The 19,131-nt window shown below is 36.5% G+C and overlaps 1 protein-coding gene across 8 annotated transcripts in view; it reads left to right on the top strand.

Annotated features, from left to right (window-relative positions):
• SOX5 (SRY-box transcription factor 5) overlaps nucleotides 1-19,131 on the top strand; it is a 993,423-nt gene that overhangs the window by 885,509 nt on the left and 88,783 nt on the right. For all 8 annotated transcript variants that reach the window (XM_082351965.1, XM_082351966.1, XM_082351963.1 and 5 more), the window contains one exon: nucleotides 4,982-5,067. In XM_082351965.1, coding sequence (XP_082208091.1) covers nucleotides 4,982-5,067 — 86 coding nt within the window. The remainder of the gene's footprint in view (nucleotides 1-4,981; nucleotides 5,068-19,131) is intronic.

Here is a 19,131-nt window from a genome sequence, read left to right as displayed (position 1 = left end):
GTTTGGGAGTGTTCCTCCCTCTGCTATATTTTGGAAGAGTTTGAGAAGGATAGGTGTTAGCTCTTCTCTAAATGTTTGATAGAATTCACCTGTGAAGCCATCTGGTCCTGGGCTTTTGTTTGTTGGAAGATTTTTAATCACAGTTTCAATTTCATTGCTTGTGATTGGTCTGTTTATATTTTCTATTTCTTCCTGGTTCAGTCTCGGAAGGTTGTGCTTTTCTAAGAATTTGTTCATTTCTTCCAGGTTGTCCATTTTATTGGCATATAGTTGCTTGTAGTAATTTCTCACGATCCTTTGTATTTCTGCAGTGTCAGTTGTTACTTCTCCTTTTTCATTTCTAATTCTATTGATTTGAGTCTTATCCTTTTTTTTCTTGATGAGTCTGGCTAGTGGTTTATCCATTTTGTTTATCTTCTCAAAGAACCAGCTTTTAGTTTTATTGATCTTTGCTATTGTTTACTTCATTTCTTTTTCATTTATTTCTGATCTGATCTTTATGACTTCTTTCCTTCTGCTAACTTTGGAGTTCTTTTGTTCTCTTTCTGTAATTGCTTTAGATATGAGGTTAGGTTGTTTACTTGAGATGTTTCTTGTTTCTTGAGGTAGGATTGTATTGCTATAAACTTCACTCTAGAACTGCTTTTGCTGCATTCCATAGGTTTTGGGTCGTCGTGTTTTCATTGTCATTTGTTTCTAGGTATTTTTTGATTTCCTCTTTGATTTCTTCAGTGATCTCTTGGTTATTTAGTAGTGTATTGTTTAGCCTCCATGTGCTTGTATTTTTTACAGTTTTTTTTCCTGTAATTGATATCTAGTCTTATAGCATTGTGGTGGGAAAAGATACTTGATACAATTTCAATTTTCTTAAATTTACCAGGGCTTGATTTGTGACCCAAGATATGATCTATCCTGGAAAATGTTCCATGAGCACTTGAGAAGAAAGTATATTCTGTTGTTTTTGGATGGACTGTCCTATAAATATCAATTAAGTCCATCTTGTTTAGTGTGTCATTTAAAGCTTGTGTTTCCTTATTTATTTTCATTTTGGATTATCTGTCCACTGGTGAACATGAGGTGTTAAAGTCCCCTACTATTATTGTGTTACTGATTTTTTCCCCCTTTATGGCTGTTAGCATTTGCCTTATGGATTGAGGTGCTCCTATGTTGGGTGCATAAATATTTACAATTGTTATATCTTCTTCTTGGATTGGTCCTTTGATCATTATGTAGTGTCCTTCTTTGTTTCTTGTAATAGTCTTTATTTTAAAGTCTATTCTGTCTGATATGAGAATTCCTACTCCAGCTTTATTTTGACTTCCATTTGCATGGAATATCTTTTTCCATCCCCTCACTTTCAGTCTGGTTGTGTTCCTAGGTCTGAAGTGGGTTTCTTGTAGGCAGCATTTATATGGGTCTTGTTTTTATATCCATTCAGCCAGTCTGTGTCCTTTGGTTGGAGCATTTAATCCATTTACATTTAAGGTAATTATTGATACGTATGTTCCTATTACCATTTTCTTAATTGTTTTGGGTTTGTTATTGTAGGTCTTTTCCTTCTCTTGTGTCTCCTGCCTAGAGAAGTTCCTTTAGCATTTGTTGTAAAGCTGGTTTGGTGGTGCTGAATTCTCTTAGCTTTTGCTTGTCTGTAAAGGTTTTAATTTCTCCATCAAATCTGAATGAGATCCTTGCTGGGTAGAGTAATCTTGGTTGTAGGTTTTTTCCTTTCATCACTTTAAATATGGCCTGCCACTCCCTTCTGGCTGTAGAGTTTCTGCTGAAAGATCAGCTGTTAACTGGTGGGTTTTTACCTTGCTCCTTCATCTGCTGCATATTTCTCTGTCTTCTCATTTTGCTTAACTTACTGTGTTTGGGGCCTCCTTTTCGCAGGCTGCAGGTTCATAGTTCCCATTGTTTTTGATGTCTGCCCCCAGTGGCTAAGGTTGTTTCAGTGGGTTGTGTAGGCTTCCTGGTGGAGGTGACTGGTGCCTGTGTTCTGGTGGATTAGGCTGGATCTTGTCTTTCTGGTGGGCAGAACCATGTCCGGTGGTGTGTTTGGGGGTGTCTGTGAACTTATTATGATTTTAGGCAGCCTCTCTGCTAATGGGTGGGGTTGTGTTCCTGTCTTGCTAGTTGTTTTGCATGGGCTCTAGCACGGGAGCTTGCTGGTTGTTGAGTGGAGCTGGGTCTTAGCGTGAGACAGAGATCTCTGGGATAGCTCTCGCCAATTGATATTACATGGGGACGGGAGGTCTCTGATGGTCCAGTGTCCTGAGTCCGGCTCTCCCACCTCGAGGCTCATGCCTGACACCCAGCCAGAGCACCAAGGCCCTGTCAACCACACAGCTCAGAAGAAAAGGGAGAAAAAAAAGAAAGAAAAAAATAAAGTAAAATAAAATTTATTAAAATAAAAAATAAAAATGTATTATTAAAATAAGAATATTTAAAAAGTAATTTAAAAAAAAGAAGAGAGCAACCAAACTAATAAGCAAATCCACCAATGGTAACAAGCACTAATAACTATACTAAGATAAAGATAAATATCAGAAACTAGTCAGTCTCATACAGCAAACCCAAAGCCTACAGTTGCTCCCAAAATCCACCACCTCAATTCTGGGTTGATTCATTGTCTATTCAGGTATTCCACAGATGCAGGGTACATCAAGTTGATTCTGGAGATTTAATCCGCTGCTCCTGAGGCTGCACGGAGAAATTTCCCTTTCTCTTCTTTGTTGGCACAGCTTCTGGGGTTCAGCTTTGGATTTGGCACCCAGGGCGGGGAGGGGTGTGGAATGCGGGGCGAGCTTACAGGCAGCAGAGGCTGGTGTGATGTTGCACCAGCCTGAGGCATGCTGTGTGTTTTCCCGGGGAAGTTGTCCCTGGATCACGGGACCCTGGCAGTGGTCAGCTACACAGGCTCCCGGAAGGGGAGGTGTGGATAGTGACCTGTGCTCGCACACAGGCTTCTTGGTGGCAGCAGCAGCAGCAGCCTTAGCGTCTCCTGCCCGTCTCTGGGGTCCGCGCTGATAGCCGTGGCTCACTCCCGTCTCTGGAACTCATTTAGTCAGTGCTCTGAATCCCCTCTCCTCGCGCACCCCGAAACAATGGTCTCTTGCCTCTTAGGCGGGTCCAGACCTTTTCCCGGACTCCCTCCCGGCCAGCTGTGGCGCACTAGCCCCCTTCAGGCTGTGTTCACGCTGCCAACCCCAGTCCTCTCCCTGCGATCCGACCGAAGCCCAAGCCTCAGCTCCCAGCCCCACCCGCCCCGGCGGGTGAGCAGACAAGCCTCTCGGGCTGGTGAGTGCTGCTCGGCGCCGAGCCTCCGTGCGGGAATCTCTCCGCTTTGCCCTCCGCACCCCTGTGGCTGCGCTCTCCTCCGTGGCTCCGAAGCTTCCCCCCTCCGCCACCCACAGTCTCTGCCCGCGAAGGGGCTTCCTAGTGCGTGGAAACCTTTCCTCCTTCACAGCTCCCTCCCACTGGTGCAGGTCCCGTCCCTATTCTTTTGTCTCTGTTTTTTCTTTTTTCTTTTGCCCTACCCAGGTATGTGGGGAGTTCCTTGCCTTTTGGGAGGTCTGAGGTCTTCTGCCAGCGTTCAGTAGGTGTTCTGTAGGAGCAGTTCCACATGTAGATGTATTTCTGATGTATTTGTGGGGAGGAAGGTGATCTCCACGTCTTACTCCTCCGCCATCTTGAAGGTCCTCTGGTCAATTGATTTTTGACAAGGGTGCCAAGACTGTTCAATGTGGAAAAGAGTAATATTTTCAGCAGTAGTGCTGGGACAACTTTTTGCTTATTGAGAAACAGCAGAGGGGGTGTGACGCCAGGACCCGGAGGCCCAGGGCCCTTTGTGGCCGGGGAGCTTTGGTCGGAACTCGCTGCTTCCACAGGTGGCAGTGGCACTGCGGGCCTCTCGAGCACAGGGGCTCCCTCAATAAATATTTTTGAATGAATATATTAACCGTTATTTTCAGTTATATTTCCATACATTTGACATTCAACAAGCTTTTCACAAATTATAGTTCTACAAAAAGCTTTGTATATTAGAAAATTGTTCTTATATCAATAGTTATTTTACATTTTTGCTATGGTTATATTTCAAACAGCTAACAGTGTCCATATCTGTTAGCATATCACTGGGCTCTGTGCAAAAAGTCTGAGGTACCTCTTTACTAAGAGGAAAAAATTCTTTATTCACATCAAAAACGTACATTATAATCTTCTATATGTGAATATATGTTTGTGTGTCTCTCTATATTTTTATAGATCATCTATATTAAAACTTTAATTTTAAATTACTAAAATTTTAGTTTTTTAGATATTCCCACAAAGAGAAATCCATTGGGGAAAAACCATCTATTTTCTGCTTTCTTTATAGTATATCTTTTTAAGCATTTGTCTCTGGAATAATAGAGATACCAATATTTTATATAACTTTTAAAAATGCATTAAATGTTTTCTTTATGATGAATTTGTCCACAGGTTATTTGAATCAAGACTGTAACATAGCATTAAAAAGATAAGCTACTTGGCCTAAATCTTTAGAGTTTAGTTTGTTAAAATAGAATTAAGTTTAGTTAAGTTCCTTTTATAAAAACATTTTAAATGTGCTGAGGAGTTGGTATGCTCAGATCAAGATTATCAGGTATGTGTGTGTGTGTGTGTGTGTGTGTGTGTGTGTGTGTGTCTGTGTGTTATAAAGTGCAGCCCTCTGATCAATGCGCACTTTTTCCTCCCATTTTCCTAAATACATCATGAAAAAAGGATGAGGTTTCCGCCTTAATTGCTTGTGCCTTTTATTCACATTCCTCTCTCAGCCAGAATTGTGAAAAGAGTGTTAGTAAAAAGCTGCACAATAGAGCTTTTCATTAGGCCTCAGCAAGGCACACAAAAGAAGGCTTTTGGAAAGAGTGAATGCATGAGTTTAATTTGCAGGTGGAGAGTAGATAAAAGGTGCTGACGCCTCTATTATTCTCTTACGTAGGTGACCCTTACCCTGTACAGCTGATCCCAACTACCATGGCAGCTGCTGCTGCAGCAACACCAGGCTTAGGCCCACTCCAACTGCAGGTAAGTCGGGAAACAATACATCAGAGACAAAGGTTAAGTAAATATCGAAAACAGCTATTATCGTGTTAACACAAAATAAAACTGACTAGTGATATTTGTCTCACATTTTTTTGTTTTTGAATTTATGTCTACTGATTCTTAACCCAAAGTTGGTTCTTTTAATTTTTAGGCCTGTTTTCTGTACTAAAGACAGTTTATTGTAATTTTTTTTATTTCCTGGTATGATTTAACAAAATGAGCTGTAGTTTTGCTTTGATTACTGTATGCCATAATTTCGTCACAGAATGGTCCTCACCAAGATAAAAAGAACAAAAAAACTACAAAAGATATTCAGATACTTATGGATCAAGATAGCTTACAAAAATTACATTTAAAATTGTTCAAGATGCCCAGTATTTTTGAAGCACTCTTTATTCTCCTGCTAATGCCAGCTCAGTTGGATAAGCAAGGATAAGTAGACCAAATAAGCAGGTGCCTAAATGAGCACAACTTTATCCAGACATCCTAATTAAGACCTTTTTTAGCCCGGCAGAAGACATATTCCCATATATCCATGAATGTCGTTGCTGACTTTACCAGATGTCCAAGTGATTTTAGAAATTTTGTCTCTGGAGTTGGAAAGAATATCAATTAAATTATATTAAAGTTATCTTTCATTAACTGTTTAAATCTTTGAATCAGCATCCTACTACCCTAGTTTCTGTTGTTATGGACTTTATAGGTACACAGGTAATGGGAATAACAAATCATCCAATAATAGGATTAATCTCCCCTTGTGAGAAGTTTTATATTTTCCTTTGCCTGAAAGATGCAGTATCCATTAAAGCCAAGTATAAAGCACCCATGCTTAATAAAATTAAGTTGTATTCATGAAAGTGCATTGTCATGACAGATGACCCTAGCCTATAAGGAAAATATAGTTTAAATTGTAGCATCAAGAGACAGATACATCTGGTCAGCACAGGGAGTTATCAGACCTGGTGGGGTTCTGAGAAACCAGTTGAGTCTCACAGGAGAAACACAGGAGGAACTGAGACATACTGTGTTCTACAGAGGTTAATAACACCCATTCCTATTCTGCCTTTTCTCCGAAAGCTACAGTGTTAGTGTCTGTTTCTTTGAGCTGGAAATTACCTTGGAAATAACCTGTTGGAGCCATGGGGACAATAAAAGTAACAGCATTTGTTAGCCTTTGAAGTCTGAGAAATAACTACAATACAGAGAAGTGGCTATAATAAGTAAAACTAAAAAGAGTAGTGGGATTAAAGTAAGAGGGAAGAATATCCAGCAATAGATTTGAATGTGGAAAATAGGAGTTTTAGAGATCTAAGCTGTCAGTTTTCAAAACAAATTAGACATTCTCATTTCCTTTCACCATTGGATTAGTGGTGAGAGGGAGCAAGGGCAAGTTGGAGGCATCTCCTGTGTTTCATTGTAGAATTCTAGTAGAAGGTAGCTTTGTTAGGCAGCAGTCCAAACTTATTTTTCTATAAAGATAGCATTAGACTATTTGACACAAATTAAGTTTCATTTCTGCCCTTATAATGTGATATCAGATTCCGTTAAAATTTAAAGAGACAAAAAAATTTGTTGATCAGAAAACAAGAAAAAAGACACCAAACATGTTTGCTTTTGCTTCAACTATAATTTGATCTATAAAAGGGATAAAGATATTTTGTGTAAGTGGCATTGTACCCATTAAAATAAATGAGTTTTGTTAGGATCTCAGTAAATCAACACTGCGGTACAACAAGAAAACTAATAATCTTAACTCTTTCCTGATAAGCCATTAGCTACTATTAAAACACAAACACATAACCACACACACACACACACACACACACACACACACACACGGACTTTTTGCTCATGATTAAAAAACAGTACTCAAACCCAAACACATATTCCGAACGCATGTCATGGCGTTTCTTTTAGTGGACTTACTCTCACCTTTGCTAGGGTGCCTACACCAACCTACTTTTCTACTCCTATTCCTAACACTGTATTCACAGATCCCTAACCTTGACTTCACCTTTCCCCCAGCTGCAAAGGAGACCTGTAATACTCTCCCTCCCCTTGCATTAAAATAGCATCCAAATTCTTTTCTTCTCCACAAACCTTCCCAGACAGGTCAGAGAAAAGCTAACTACAATGCCTAGTCAGAAGTCTTATCTTAACCCTAACCCAGCATTCACCCCAATCTTGTGAACCTGCTTCTGAGAAGTTTCATCTCAGTGGAGTATAATGTATGAGCCAGTTTTAATTTTCTCCATACTCTGCTTTGAATTATACTGCTAAATCTCCATTTTCTATCCCTTAATAATACCTGGAGTAGACTTCATCACTTTTGAGTCCCTTTCAGTTACCAAGATTCTCTTTTAATTATTGAGATTCAGTCCTATGTTCTTATGCTAGGTTCTCTGGTAAGGCTTTCACACAAAGATTTCTCATTTAATTCTTATTACAATACTTTTTGTTATGTATTAATAACTCTATTTGACAAAGAAGAAATTTGGATCACAGAGTCCAAAATCCATGGTTTTAAAACAATTATACTTGCTTTTCCAAGTACAGGAGATTTTTTTTTAAACTTTGGAGACATTGCCCTTCTTAGGACATTTGCTAACTTAGTAACCTGCTACTACAATTATAACAACAATGCTGATTAATTGGTACTAATACAAATCGTCTATATGCAATGCTGAAGGAGACAGCAGCATTCATGACGGCTATCTACTTCACACTCTGCATTGTCTATTTCATACCTCTTTACACAGATATATGTTAATTCAGTCTTCTCTTTTTGAACATCTAGATCCAAGAAAGGACCCTATAAATATATCTCTACTCCTGGTTGACTTTGTTTACCTACCATTTGTGTTTTCTTTTGAAATAATCATTTACAAGTAATTGTTCACGCTTGGATAATATTAAGTAAAACCAACAACCAGGGCCTTTATTAAAGAAGAAATAATTATTACAGTTGTCTTAAAAGGAAAACAAAATGACATGTTTTAAATTAAACCACTGTTTATTATTTTATCACTTCATGTTCCTGGATAAAATAATAAAATACTTACTATGCAAAAAAAATCACCTTACTGTATACTTTTAGGAGCAGTTAAAATAGTCTAAGCATTGTCAAATATTTATTTTTTATTTATATAGAGAAAATGGCTTAATCTGGATTATGTATATAAAACATACAAATTAACATGTTGTGCCCAGGCACCATTTTATTTCTTTCTTCTATAACAAAATATCTGTCCTTGTCTCCTCTGAGCTTTTTCCAGCGCTTTTAAGTCTTTCCTGAGCTTCAGATCCATATAGCCAACTATTTGTTGGCTACCAAGAGGAAACACAGACGTTACATGCACAATAAACTGACTACAAAATGGGCCTCACCAGTTCTCTTCCTCGCCCCCCGACCTGTTCATTTTCTGGTCTTAGCAAATGGCTCAACCCCGGAAACCATTAGCACTATGTTCAACTTCTCTTCTTCCCTCTTCCTCTGGACCTATTCATTCATTATCTGTCTATTCATTCTACCTACTAAATACATCAAGAATCCGTCTGTTCCTTTGCATGGTACTGTCACTCTGTGGGTCAGGCTATCCTCATTGCTTCCATAATTTACCACAGTAGCCCTGAACTGGCCTTTCTTTCTTCTCTTGCCCCTTCAGTGCGCTCTCTACTATACGTTTGTCAGAATGATCTTTAAGATTTCAGAAAATCTGACCATGTCCTTCTCCTACTTAAATACCTTAAGTTATACCTTGGTGTTTTCAAGTTCTCTCTCCCCTCTGGATCTTTACATGTGATGTTTTCTCTTTCGGGAACCCTATTACCCACCTTTTTTTTACCAAGCAAACTCCTAGTTATCCCTGAGGTTGCAAGTCAAAACCTCACTTTTTCAGGGAAGTCTTCATTGTCCCCAAGTCTTGATTAATGTAGGTCTTATATATGCCGGGAACACACTGTATTTCCCCTCTAATAGCACTTATAGAATATGTTTTAAATCCTACTTTCTGGCTTCTACCAGACGGCAAAATCTATGGAATTACTGACTCACCATCGTTTGCACTTAACCAGTGCTTGAAATATTTAATGGACTCAGTAAATATCTATTAAATGAAAGGGTGAAGAATGAATCTTAAGATTACACTTAAAACAAATTATCTATTTTTGTTAACTAGCTACTCTTCTTTGAAATAGTGGAATTAAGCTGAATATTAATGATTAATTTCCTATATAAATTAATTTTCATCCTTATGAAAACACTACGTGCCTGGTACCGTGTGTGGCACCACAGTATTTTAAAATTATGTTTATGATAGTCTGCTCCACACTACCTTATTCAGTGTGCTGCAACTACACTAGACTCTTCTCTGTCCTTTGACTTGCCGAAGTATGCTCCCACCTTAGAGTTTGGCATTACCTGTCCCTCTGCCTGGAAGGCTAATTCACCTCATTCAAGAATTTGCTCTAATGTCACCTCTCCTAGACTTAGTCTAACTAACCGCTTGAAATCATAAAATAACCCTCCAAGATGTACCACACTTCCTATTTCCCTTATTCTGCTTTTTTTCTATAGCACTAGTCATCTTCAAACATACTGTATAACTTACATATTATATTCCTTATTTATTGTCTGCCTGTTTCAAATATTCTCTAAATTCCACCAGAGCAAGAAGTGTCATTTTGTTGTTGTTGTTGCCCAATAATGTATCATAATGTATCTCACGTGCTCGGGGTGGGGTGGGGGGTGTAATGCCTAGCAAGTAGCTGGTGCTCAGTACATAGGAATAAAATGAAGAAACTATCAGGAGCCAATGGTCATAATCATTTTTAATAAAATAACAAAGCAGTGTATGATTAATTTCTGGAATAAATGATATTAATTTAAATACCAGGGAACATTATATTTTTAACCCTTATTAAAAGATTCTTAGTATATGAGAAATCTGTAGCTCTATCTCTTCTGCTCCTTCTTCCCTTTATCTTATTTGTTACCTTGGGCTGCTGCATAAAGAATGTGTTTTAGCATTTATTACAGTTTGTGTAATTCCTTTAAAGTTATAATTTTCAAAAAAGACCAAACATTTCAACATTAGTTTATTCCTATGTTGTTCATTAATGGATGTACAGGCGTAGATGAGACTATGAATTGACAGAGGTGCTTTTGACTCAGTATGACTCACCTTGCCAATACAACACTAAAAGAAATTATTTCTAAATAATGGAAAGGTATATTATCAAAATACTAGTAACTAGCCAATTAGCAATCCCATACACTGTTTACCCCATTCTCTTTTTTCCTCCTCTTCTCTTTTTTTCTTTCCCCTTCCTCTTCAAACTACTTATTTTTCTTCTAAGAGCCAAGGATGCCTTTTGATATTTGTTCTCCTAATATTGTCTCTTTTTAAAGGAGGGAGATTAACTTATACAGCAAACTAATCTAGCTTCATTTCAATATGAAGAAGTGAATCTAATTATTTAAGCAAAATAACTTACACTTTGAATCTTTTGGATTTTTGTGACTAGATAAAATCAGCTAAGCAAATTGTCTGTTTCTAATTAATGAAACCAAATGATGGCAGCAGTCCATCTAACATTTATTTCTCATATTCATTGTCATTCATTTGCATTTTACTTAATGGGCATCGTGAACTTTTTAATAGTAAGATTTGTAGTGTATCCTATTTCTGTTTTTTAACAAGGCTTCTAAGATTGGAAATTAAAAGGAAATATTTATCCACTTATTTCTCACTTTATAAATACTGTATTTGTGTTGGCCAAAAGATGGTTGCCACCTGTTCTACCTATAGGAAGCCAAAAATGTCGACTCCAACCAATGATTAATAGTGATAAGCAGGGGAAAAAAAGATTGAAATTCTTTTTGGATGGTCATATTTTACTCAACTAAGCAAGTAGCTTTCATTCAAGAATTTTTATTGAATTAATTCACCTTTTACTGATTTTAGTAGGATTATTTTTAAAATGCATAATAGTATTTTTGGAATAAAGACTCAAAATTGCAAATTGTCATAAATGAAATCACATAGGGCTACAGTTCCAGCAACCAGTAATATCAATAACATGAATCCTCTGGGATAGAGAATATGATAGATGACATGTGATCACAGGAGAGAATGAATTATATAAAATATCAACTAAAATCAATCATTTTTCCTAGCTATCAAAGGTACATGGAAGTCATAGTGGAAAGGGCTTCGATTTCTATCTGATAGAGAGTAACATCAAGGTAGATGTAGATGAAAAAATGAAGTTCATCTTTTTATCAACCTCCTGCCATTCTCTGAAGGAGGTCAGTAATTATGACAGGACACAGATAAATGTTTCATATTTCCCAGAGCCTTGTAAGTGAGCATGGCTTTATGTGTCTGACCAAGAGAAACCCCTAGAAAATCAATAAGGAAGAAATAACCATGTGGAGAGGTCTAGATATGAGGCTTTTTACCTTCTTATTGAAGGAATTACTTACAAGGATGAATCCCTGTAAAGTATTCATCTTTACCTACCTAGACACTCTACTATTCAGTTTAACTCTTAGGTCACAGGCATTTCCATACAGGGTGAAAAATGATCAACTGCTCAACATTTCAGTTGCAACCCTGGTGTGTTGTTTGCTCTCAGACTTCTGTCTGCATGAGTGAGTTTTCTTGCAGGTTAAAAGAATGAATCCCCTCTTTTCCTCTCTCTTCGACCCTGAGCCTGCAGGGCAGACAGACAGAAGCACACATATGATTAAGACAGCACAGCTGCAAGTGTGAGTCATTTGCATATGTATTAATAGAGACAAAAAAAAAAACCCCAACAACAATTAAATTATATACAGAGACATTCTGCATACTAAAGAACATATGCAAATAGGCCTGAAAAAGTGCAGCCAACATTTTCTCTGACTTTTCCAGGCCCATATGGGCTAGAGTCAGAACCCAGCAGTGTTCAAGAATCTCCTTTAAGGAAAAACCTAGTAGGAACTACTTCCAGTTATTACCACCCCTAGGGTTCCCAGGAGCTGTTTGACATTTGGGCAATGGAGACAGTACCGGCAGTGTCTTTTTCATGCTATTTCTGTATTTCCTTGTTTCCAGCCGCTTCATGTTGTCTCATTACGTGTTAACAGAAACATCAGTACACGTGTGCTTTTCCACACTACCCATTTTTATGGTAATTACCAATCAAATGGTAAAGTTTAAAATTGTATTTGAAGTTCTCCCATTGCCTACGCTAAAGTAATATAAACTATTCATAAGTGCCAGGTTTCCTGGTCACAAGTTCATGCCCATTCCTCAATGGCATTCTGTGTTCTCTTAATCAAAACATGGTTAGGTTACTCTAAAATGTTTCTAGGCTAATTGCTATACATAAAAGGATTGCTAGGCTCAAGGCCAAAGTAGATGCAATCCTAGGAACAATACCAGTTTATTGTAATTTTAAAAGTATACAGGTTTTTCATTTTATCAAGAAAAACAGAACTACTCAGTTCTCTAGTCTTGGCTATATATAAGAAGGGAGAGAAACTAATATTCTTCAGATTCACAGATTGTATTTATATTAGAAATTTGTCGTTCAACCTAATAGTCGGTTTAGTTTATATTACTAGTATCCTTTAATTTATTCAAGGAATGTCTTACGAAGACAAATTCAATAAAATTTATTTAGGAATAAAATTCTACATAAGTAAAAGTTATCATCTTAATAGAACCAATAAGAATCTTGAGCCTAAAGAACCCAAATGAAGACAGATGCTCCTTAAGAGAAACAAACTCTGGTTGTGGTACCAGAAAACTGTTGAATATTATCCATGAATATTATCCATTATTTGTATGGCTAAATCTCAAAGCATGCAGCTGGAATATGTAAATTATATTACATATAACTGTTAAACCTAGGGCTGAAGTCTTTGTAGTTAATTAATTATATACAGGAAAACTTAGTCTCTCAGCAGAGGATAATTAGAGGGAAAATAACATTGACTAAAGCAAAAAAAGTTATTATTATATTAAGACATTATCTTTAGATTAATATTTTAAGAGGCACTGTTATTTAGCAAGAGCCAGTAAAATGTAATGGTTAAAAGGATGGTACCTGCAGCCATCTGTGCCTTAAATCATGGTTCTGCTATTTACTAGCTCTGTGATTCGGGGCAAGTTACCTAACCTCTCCATGCCATAGTTTTCTTGTCTGTAAATTATGGAATTAAATGATATCTTATTGTGAGAATTAAATGAGATAATATACATCAAGTTCTTAGAGCAATGGAAGTATTAATTACAATTTATGAAATACTATGTCCTAGGTAATAATAAATGCTTGGTATTATTAGTTGATTAATAAATGTTATTAGCTGGTATTAAAACTATTTTTTATGGCTTAAAGGCAGTCTTGCAAGTGAGGACTTGGCAGACTTTTCTTATGTGGATTTATTTTGCAGTTCAGCATCTAAAGCAAGTTAGTAAAATTGAGGCACATTTTCTTATTCATAAGGAAACAAGTGTTTTCCCCTGTGTGGTATAATTTTAAGGCCCATCACAAGCATCTATAGGAGACAATGAGTTTAATTATCCAAAAAAAAAAAAAAAGCCCGAGTAGTTACTTAGGAGTATAGTGTCCTAAATTTTGCTATTGCTCACTCTTTATCTCAATATTTATATCTACAAAATGAAAATAATGCCTCCTGTCAAGTCCTATTTTTCCTTGGATATATTGCAAACTAATTGTCTCTATGAGCTGCCAGCAACTATTCTAAATGAATAACATAAATTTAAAATAAGTTATTTACGTAGATGCTTTTAATGTAATAACACATTTTAAAATAAATAATATAAAATATTATTTTATATAAAATATTTTCTGGTATAACCCTTCAAAACATACTCTTCTTCTAAATATATTAGTAGAATATACACTAAGACATCTTACCTCTTATTCTACCCCTTTATTGTAGAGCTAAACTGTTTCTCATAGAAATTTGAGAAAATTTATAAACTTTTCATTACTTCCTTTAAGGAAATAGTTCCTATGTTTTCAAACTTTAACGTGGAAGTGAATTATTTTATAAACCCCATAGTATCCCAGAAATTTTATTTACTCAGCAAATACTTATTCTTTGTAAGTGACTAAGCTAAGCATCGTAAGGAATGCAAAGATGAATTAGTTAAGAATCCCTGATGGATCATAAAGGAGCCTGAAATTTAAGAGAATGAATGGAGTGTGAAAGTGGAATAGAATCTGAAGAAAGTCATACAACCTCCTGTCCTAACAAGTCTATTTGAAATAAAAAGGACCTCAGAGACCTTTAAAAGCAGTTGTTTCAAACTGTTCACAGGAGTCCGAGTGGCTCCAGTCGCCACCAAACAGTACCATTCACTTTTATTTGTTTTATAGATTGAGTTCTACTGGCTGAGATTGTTTGAATAAAAGATTCTGCTGCTAAAATAAAATTTAAAAATCATTCTTCTATTCCAACTCTTGAATTTTATTGATGAGGCAATTTAGACTTTAAGTAGTGACCTGGCTAAATCAGATACTAACAGAAGTGTGCCTGGAATCGTAGCAGCTGAAAGCCTAATCTAGCTTCTTCCTATTTTTCCATGGTATCCTTACAAATATTTAAATGCATATATTCATATATATTACTTTTAAGTTGTTTTGTGTAAAAAGAGGGGAGAAAAATTGCTATTTTTGCATTTAGACTTAAATTAAGGATGAATAAAACAATAGATAGGATTTGCATATTAGTAACAATGGCAACCTTCTGAATTGCTTTCATTTTGCTGAGTTCACTGACTGTGCTCTGTGAATTAATTCTTTTGTGAAAAGCTATTGAAAGATCAAGGAATTCAGAAAACAAAACAACAGAGAAGTGTGCTGTTTCATATCTATTTGTTCATAAAAGGTTCAAAGTGAGATTGTTTACATCACAAGTCTTGTTGATATTTTATTTGTTTCTTAGAAGAAAGATAGTATTCAAAAGTTGATTATATAATCATGCAGATAAGATTTTGCAGTGATGAATGAAATGTTCTGAGAGAAAGACCAAGGAGAAAAACCATGTTCCAATTCTGAGCTACATTAGGCTGGCAGGTGACTTTGCAAGACTTGAAAATAGAGCCCTATTCGATTCCTTCAGATAAAAAGCTTAAGCCAGCCCAGCATATTTCAGATTTGCTGTTTCCTGTGGAAGTTTCTCAGTACTGTCCTGCCAAACTTATGGCATGAAAAGAAAGGGGAGGAGGGAAAGGAATCCTTAATTATTCCATCTTTCTTAATCCTGACCTTTCCCTTAATGCCATACCCCCTTTTCTTACCCAGCGGCTTCTTGGATAAAGGAAGGAGACAGGAAGAAATGGAGGAACAGACTCAAAGTATGCTCCAAAACGATTTGGTACAATGAGCATTGGGCCAGCAGAATTAATACCTCCAACAGGGAAATTGCAACACTGTTCTCTCTTGCTTTTGCCATTCTAGAACTTCTTCAATGTAAAATGAAAAAAGTAATCTTGATAGTTAAAATTACAATTACTTCCTTTTTGGAATGAGGCAGAACTGCAGAAAATATTGTCCCTCCATCTATAATAGTTGCTTTAAGATAAGTTTCCATCTGAAATTTGACTATACTGTGCTCTAGTCTATACAGCTCGTACAAATATAACTAGCTTTCCCCTGAATTTAGTTCTTCGGTTTTCAAGGAATCTTAAATTGTTAGAAATAGTACAGTTAAAACATTTGTTTAAACATATAGAAGATAAACCATGACATTTAACTAAACAATAAAAAAAAAAAAGCAAAGGCCCTTAAAAGTTCTTCATTTTTATTCTCATCTTGATTTGATTCATCTTGCATCTGGTTTCTTTCCAGAGGAATTTTAAGTTTGGATGTTTTAGTGTCACCTTAGACACAAGCTAGCATTAAATGCAGTATGAAACTATAAAATATATAGTTTCCATAGGCTCAGTCTTTGCACTGTAATCGTCTGGTAGTTTACTGGTATAGTAGTACAGTAATCCGTTAGATGACCTGATGACTTATGCTTTTTTTTTTCTTTCTTTAAAGCATGTTTGTCAATTTGTAAAAAACATTAAAAAATTGTTTTTAATTGTTTTAAAGTAAATCTTACAAATAAATAATATTTAAATGGAACTTATAGTATGATGGGTTATGAGCTTGAGCTCTCCTGAATACCTCTTAGTCTCAGTTTCTTCCCTTGTGAAATGTGATAATTTTGTTCCTACATGATAAAGCTGTTGTGAGGATTAAATGAGATAGTATGTACAATATGCTTAGTATAGCTTAAGCATTCAGCCATCATTAGCTGCTATCATCCTTGTCCTTATATCCTGTATTCAGGGATTTCTCCACTGTCAGAAATGAGCCTAATAAATTCTTCCATATTTCAAGTTAGCAAGTATTTTTCTAAGATAGAGCAATTATGTTCTATAGTACAGAGGTGTATGGCAAATTGAGAAATCCATCTCAATTTAATTTGGGGTTGAATACACTCTTTGAGAGCCATTCCCCCATGTTTAATGCAAGCCAAAAAGTCTTTATGAAAGTAAAATATCCTTTCAATATAAAAACCTTTGTTCTACATGTAAGACTACACAAAAACTGTTTCAATTCTTCCTAAAAATGAAAAGAATGTATCTCCCTATTTCTTTCCATTCCATAAGAGTTACTAGAGCATCTTTGCTTTTATGACATTGACAATTACTCGTGAATGGAACAAACTTTTCCCTTTGAAGGGAAAGCTGTATGTTATTGGAAAGTTACAGTGTTTTGTTATAATGGGGAGAGTTTTACAGCAGGGCTGGATGGTTAGGGCATAATAAAGGCATGCAAAGCAGTTGGTATTTCATGATCCCTCTAACTTCCCAAACTGTTCAACAAATAAGGGATTAACACATAAGGGTCCTGCTCTCAACCTGCTTCTGAAGTGATATGTGAGTCTGGTCTCAAGTCATTTAATCTGGCCAGCTCTCAAGTTTTCTTGTTTTTGAAATACAGATAAGTGTAGCTGTTCTACCTATATATCATGGAAGAAGGGGGGAAATGAAACAAAGCACTATGAAAGTAACCACGAGCCTCAGAAATCCCCAGAAGGAGTCTTTGCGCCTTACAAGTGGACTTCTCTGATTCCTGATACATTTATTCATGTACTGTCAAAGAAAATATGAGAGAAGGGTGCTGAAGTAACCATTGGCCTGAGGCGTTCAAAAGAAATGCTTTAGAAACCTGAAAATAGTCAAGCTAGCACTGAAGATCTAATTAGGCAAGAAATAGGAAGTTTCATTATTCCTATTACATCTCCATGGAAGGAGAAGGAAGATGAGCAGGTCAGACCAGGGCTAGACTACCCGATAGACAACCTAACAACGTGCTTACACCCAGTTAAAGAAGGGCTATGTGGAAATAAATAAATAAATAAGTAACAATTTGACATAAAACAGCTTCATAGCAGTAATCAGAATGCTGTGTTATTTTGAATTACACAGCCAACTGGTCGGGCACTATACACTTTTTAATCCTTCAGGATGCTAAAGATTTAAAAACAGGAACCTACTTCCAAAAATCTACCTCTGTTCCTGTTGAAAATCTTTTTCTCTCTCTCTCTTTTACTTTTATGTCTTCCTTTTTTCCCCTCTTTCTTTAACTTTTCCTCTCTACATTTTTAGCTGCCCCCTCTGTTAATCCTGCTCTACGAGTCTTGCCCTTTTCTCTATTCTTCAGTTTTCCCCTCCTCTCTCTTGTTCACTGAAATCTGGGACTCTAGCTACTTTTTTATTCTCCCACAATTGTGAAAAATGGAGGTACTATCTCCTTTAGAACTATTTGCTTATTAGTTGAACAATTATAATAGCAATCCAGATATGAGCAGTTGAGTGAAGAGTTTTAATTGGGAATACCAAATGGCAAGGATTGAGGCTATCAGAGGAGAATATATATGGGCCTTTTTTTTCCCACCCAAATAGATTTGATAACATTCTAAATGCTCTTAGAAGATACTAGCCTAGAGATATTTTCATCCATAATACATCTTCTCTATTAATAAAGCCAGTAATGCCATGAACACATCAATGATGGAGGCTTTCATTGAGACCATAACACTAATAAGAGTCTGATTTTCACCCACTCTCCAGAGATTAGGAAAAAAGTGTGAGTTCTCTTGGAAAAGAAAAACGTAGAGGTGGAAACACAGCTCTTTATTTTTATACTAAGAAAGAACTGCACAATTGGTTTCTTAGCATCAGCTGAAATGGAGAGAATTGCTTTTCACCTTGTTTGTTTAATAGTCTGCTATCAGTATTTTATAGTCTTGTTATCTCAGATCATGAGTGGTGACCCCTGGCTACCTGCTCTCCTGCACACTTAACACCATTTAGTATTCATTCTTCATACATATATGGACATACTAGAGATACTACTCAGTGCTCTGTCATGACCTAGATGGGTGGGATGGGGTGGTTGGAGGGAGGTCCAAGAGGGAGGGGATAATATGTACACATATAGCTGATTCACTTCATTGTACAGCAGAAACTAACACAACATTGTAAAGCAATTATACTCCAATTAAAAAAAAAAAAAGAGTAAAGCCAGAAAAAAAAAATTAAGTCTAAATGTTGCAGTGTTTTTTTAAAATCTTTATAATGTACAGTGTTAGCAAATCCCACTATTCCTGACTTTTTCTTGGGAAGGAAGGTCAAAATGTTTAAGAATTATAAGTCAGAGTTGTTGAATAAGATGCTTTTTTCATATGTGTGATTGTATTTTTTACTTTTTAATTTATAAAAATAACATGCAGTAAATTTGACTATATTTGGGTTATACAGTTTTATGAGTTTTAACCACCACCACCATCAGGACGCAAGACAGTTCTATTACCCCCCAAATTCCCTTGGTCTCTTTGACCACCTAGGAAAGGAATTCTCTTATCTCCTGCCCAGGAAGTCTCAGCCTGGCTGGCAGGACAGCTGAAGCCAAGAGAAGCCAGCTGTCTTACGGTTCAATAGCTGTTCTTTCACTCCCTCCATTTTAATA

This window comes from Balaenoptera borealis (assembly GCF_965194805.1).
Source record: "Balaenoptera borealis genome assembly, chromosome: 13".
In the NCBI taxonomy this organism is placed as follows: domain Eukaryota; kingdom Metazoa; phylum Chordata; class Mammalia; order Artiodactyla; family Balaenopteridae; genus Balaenoptera; species Balaenoptera borealis.
The sequence above is the reverse complement of the archived record's forward strand: the minus strand, read 5'-3'. Positions and strand labels throughout refer to the sequence as shown.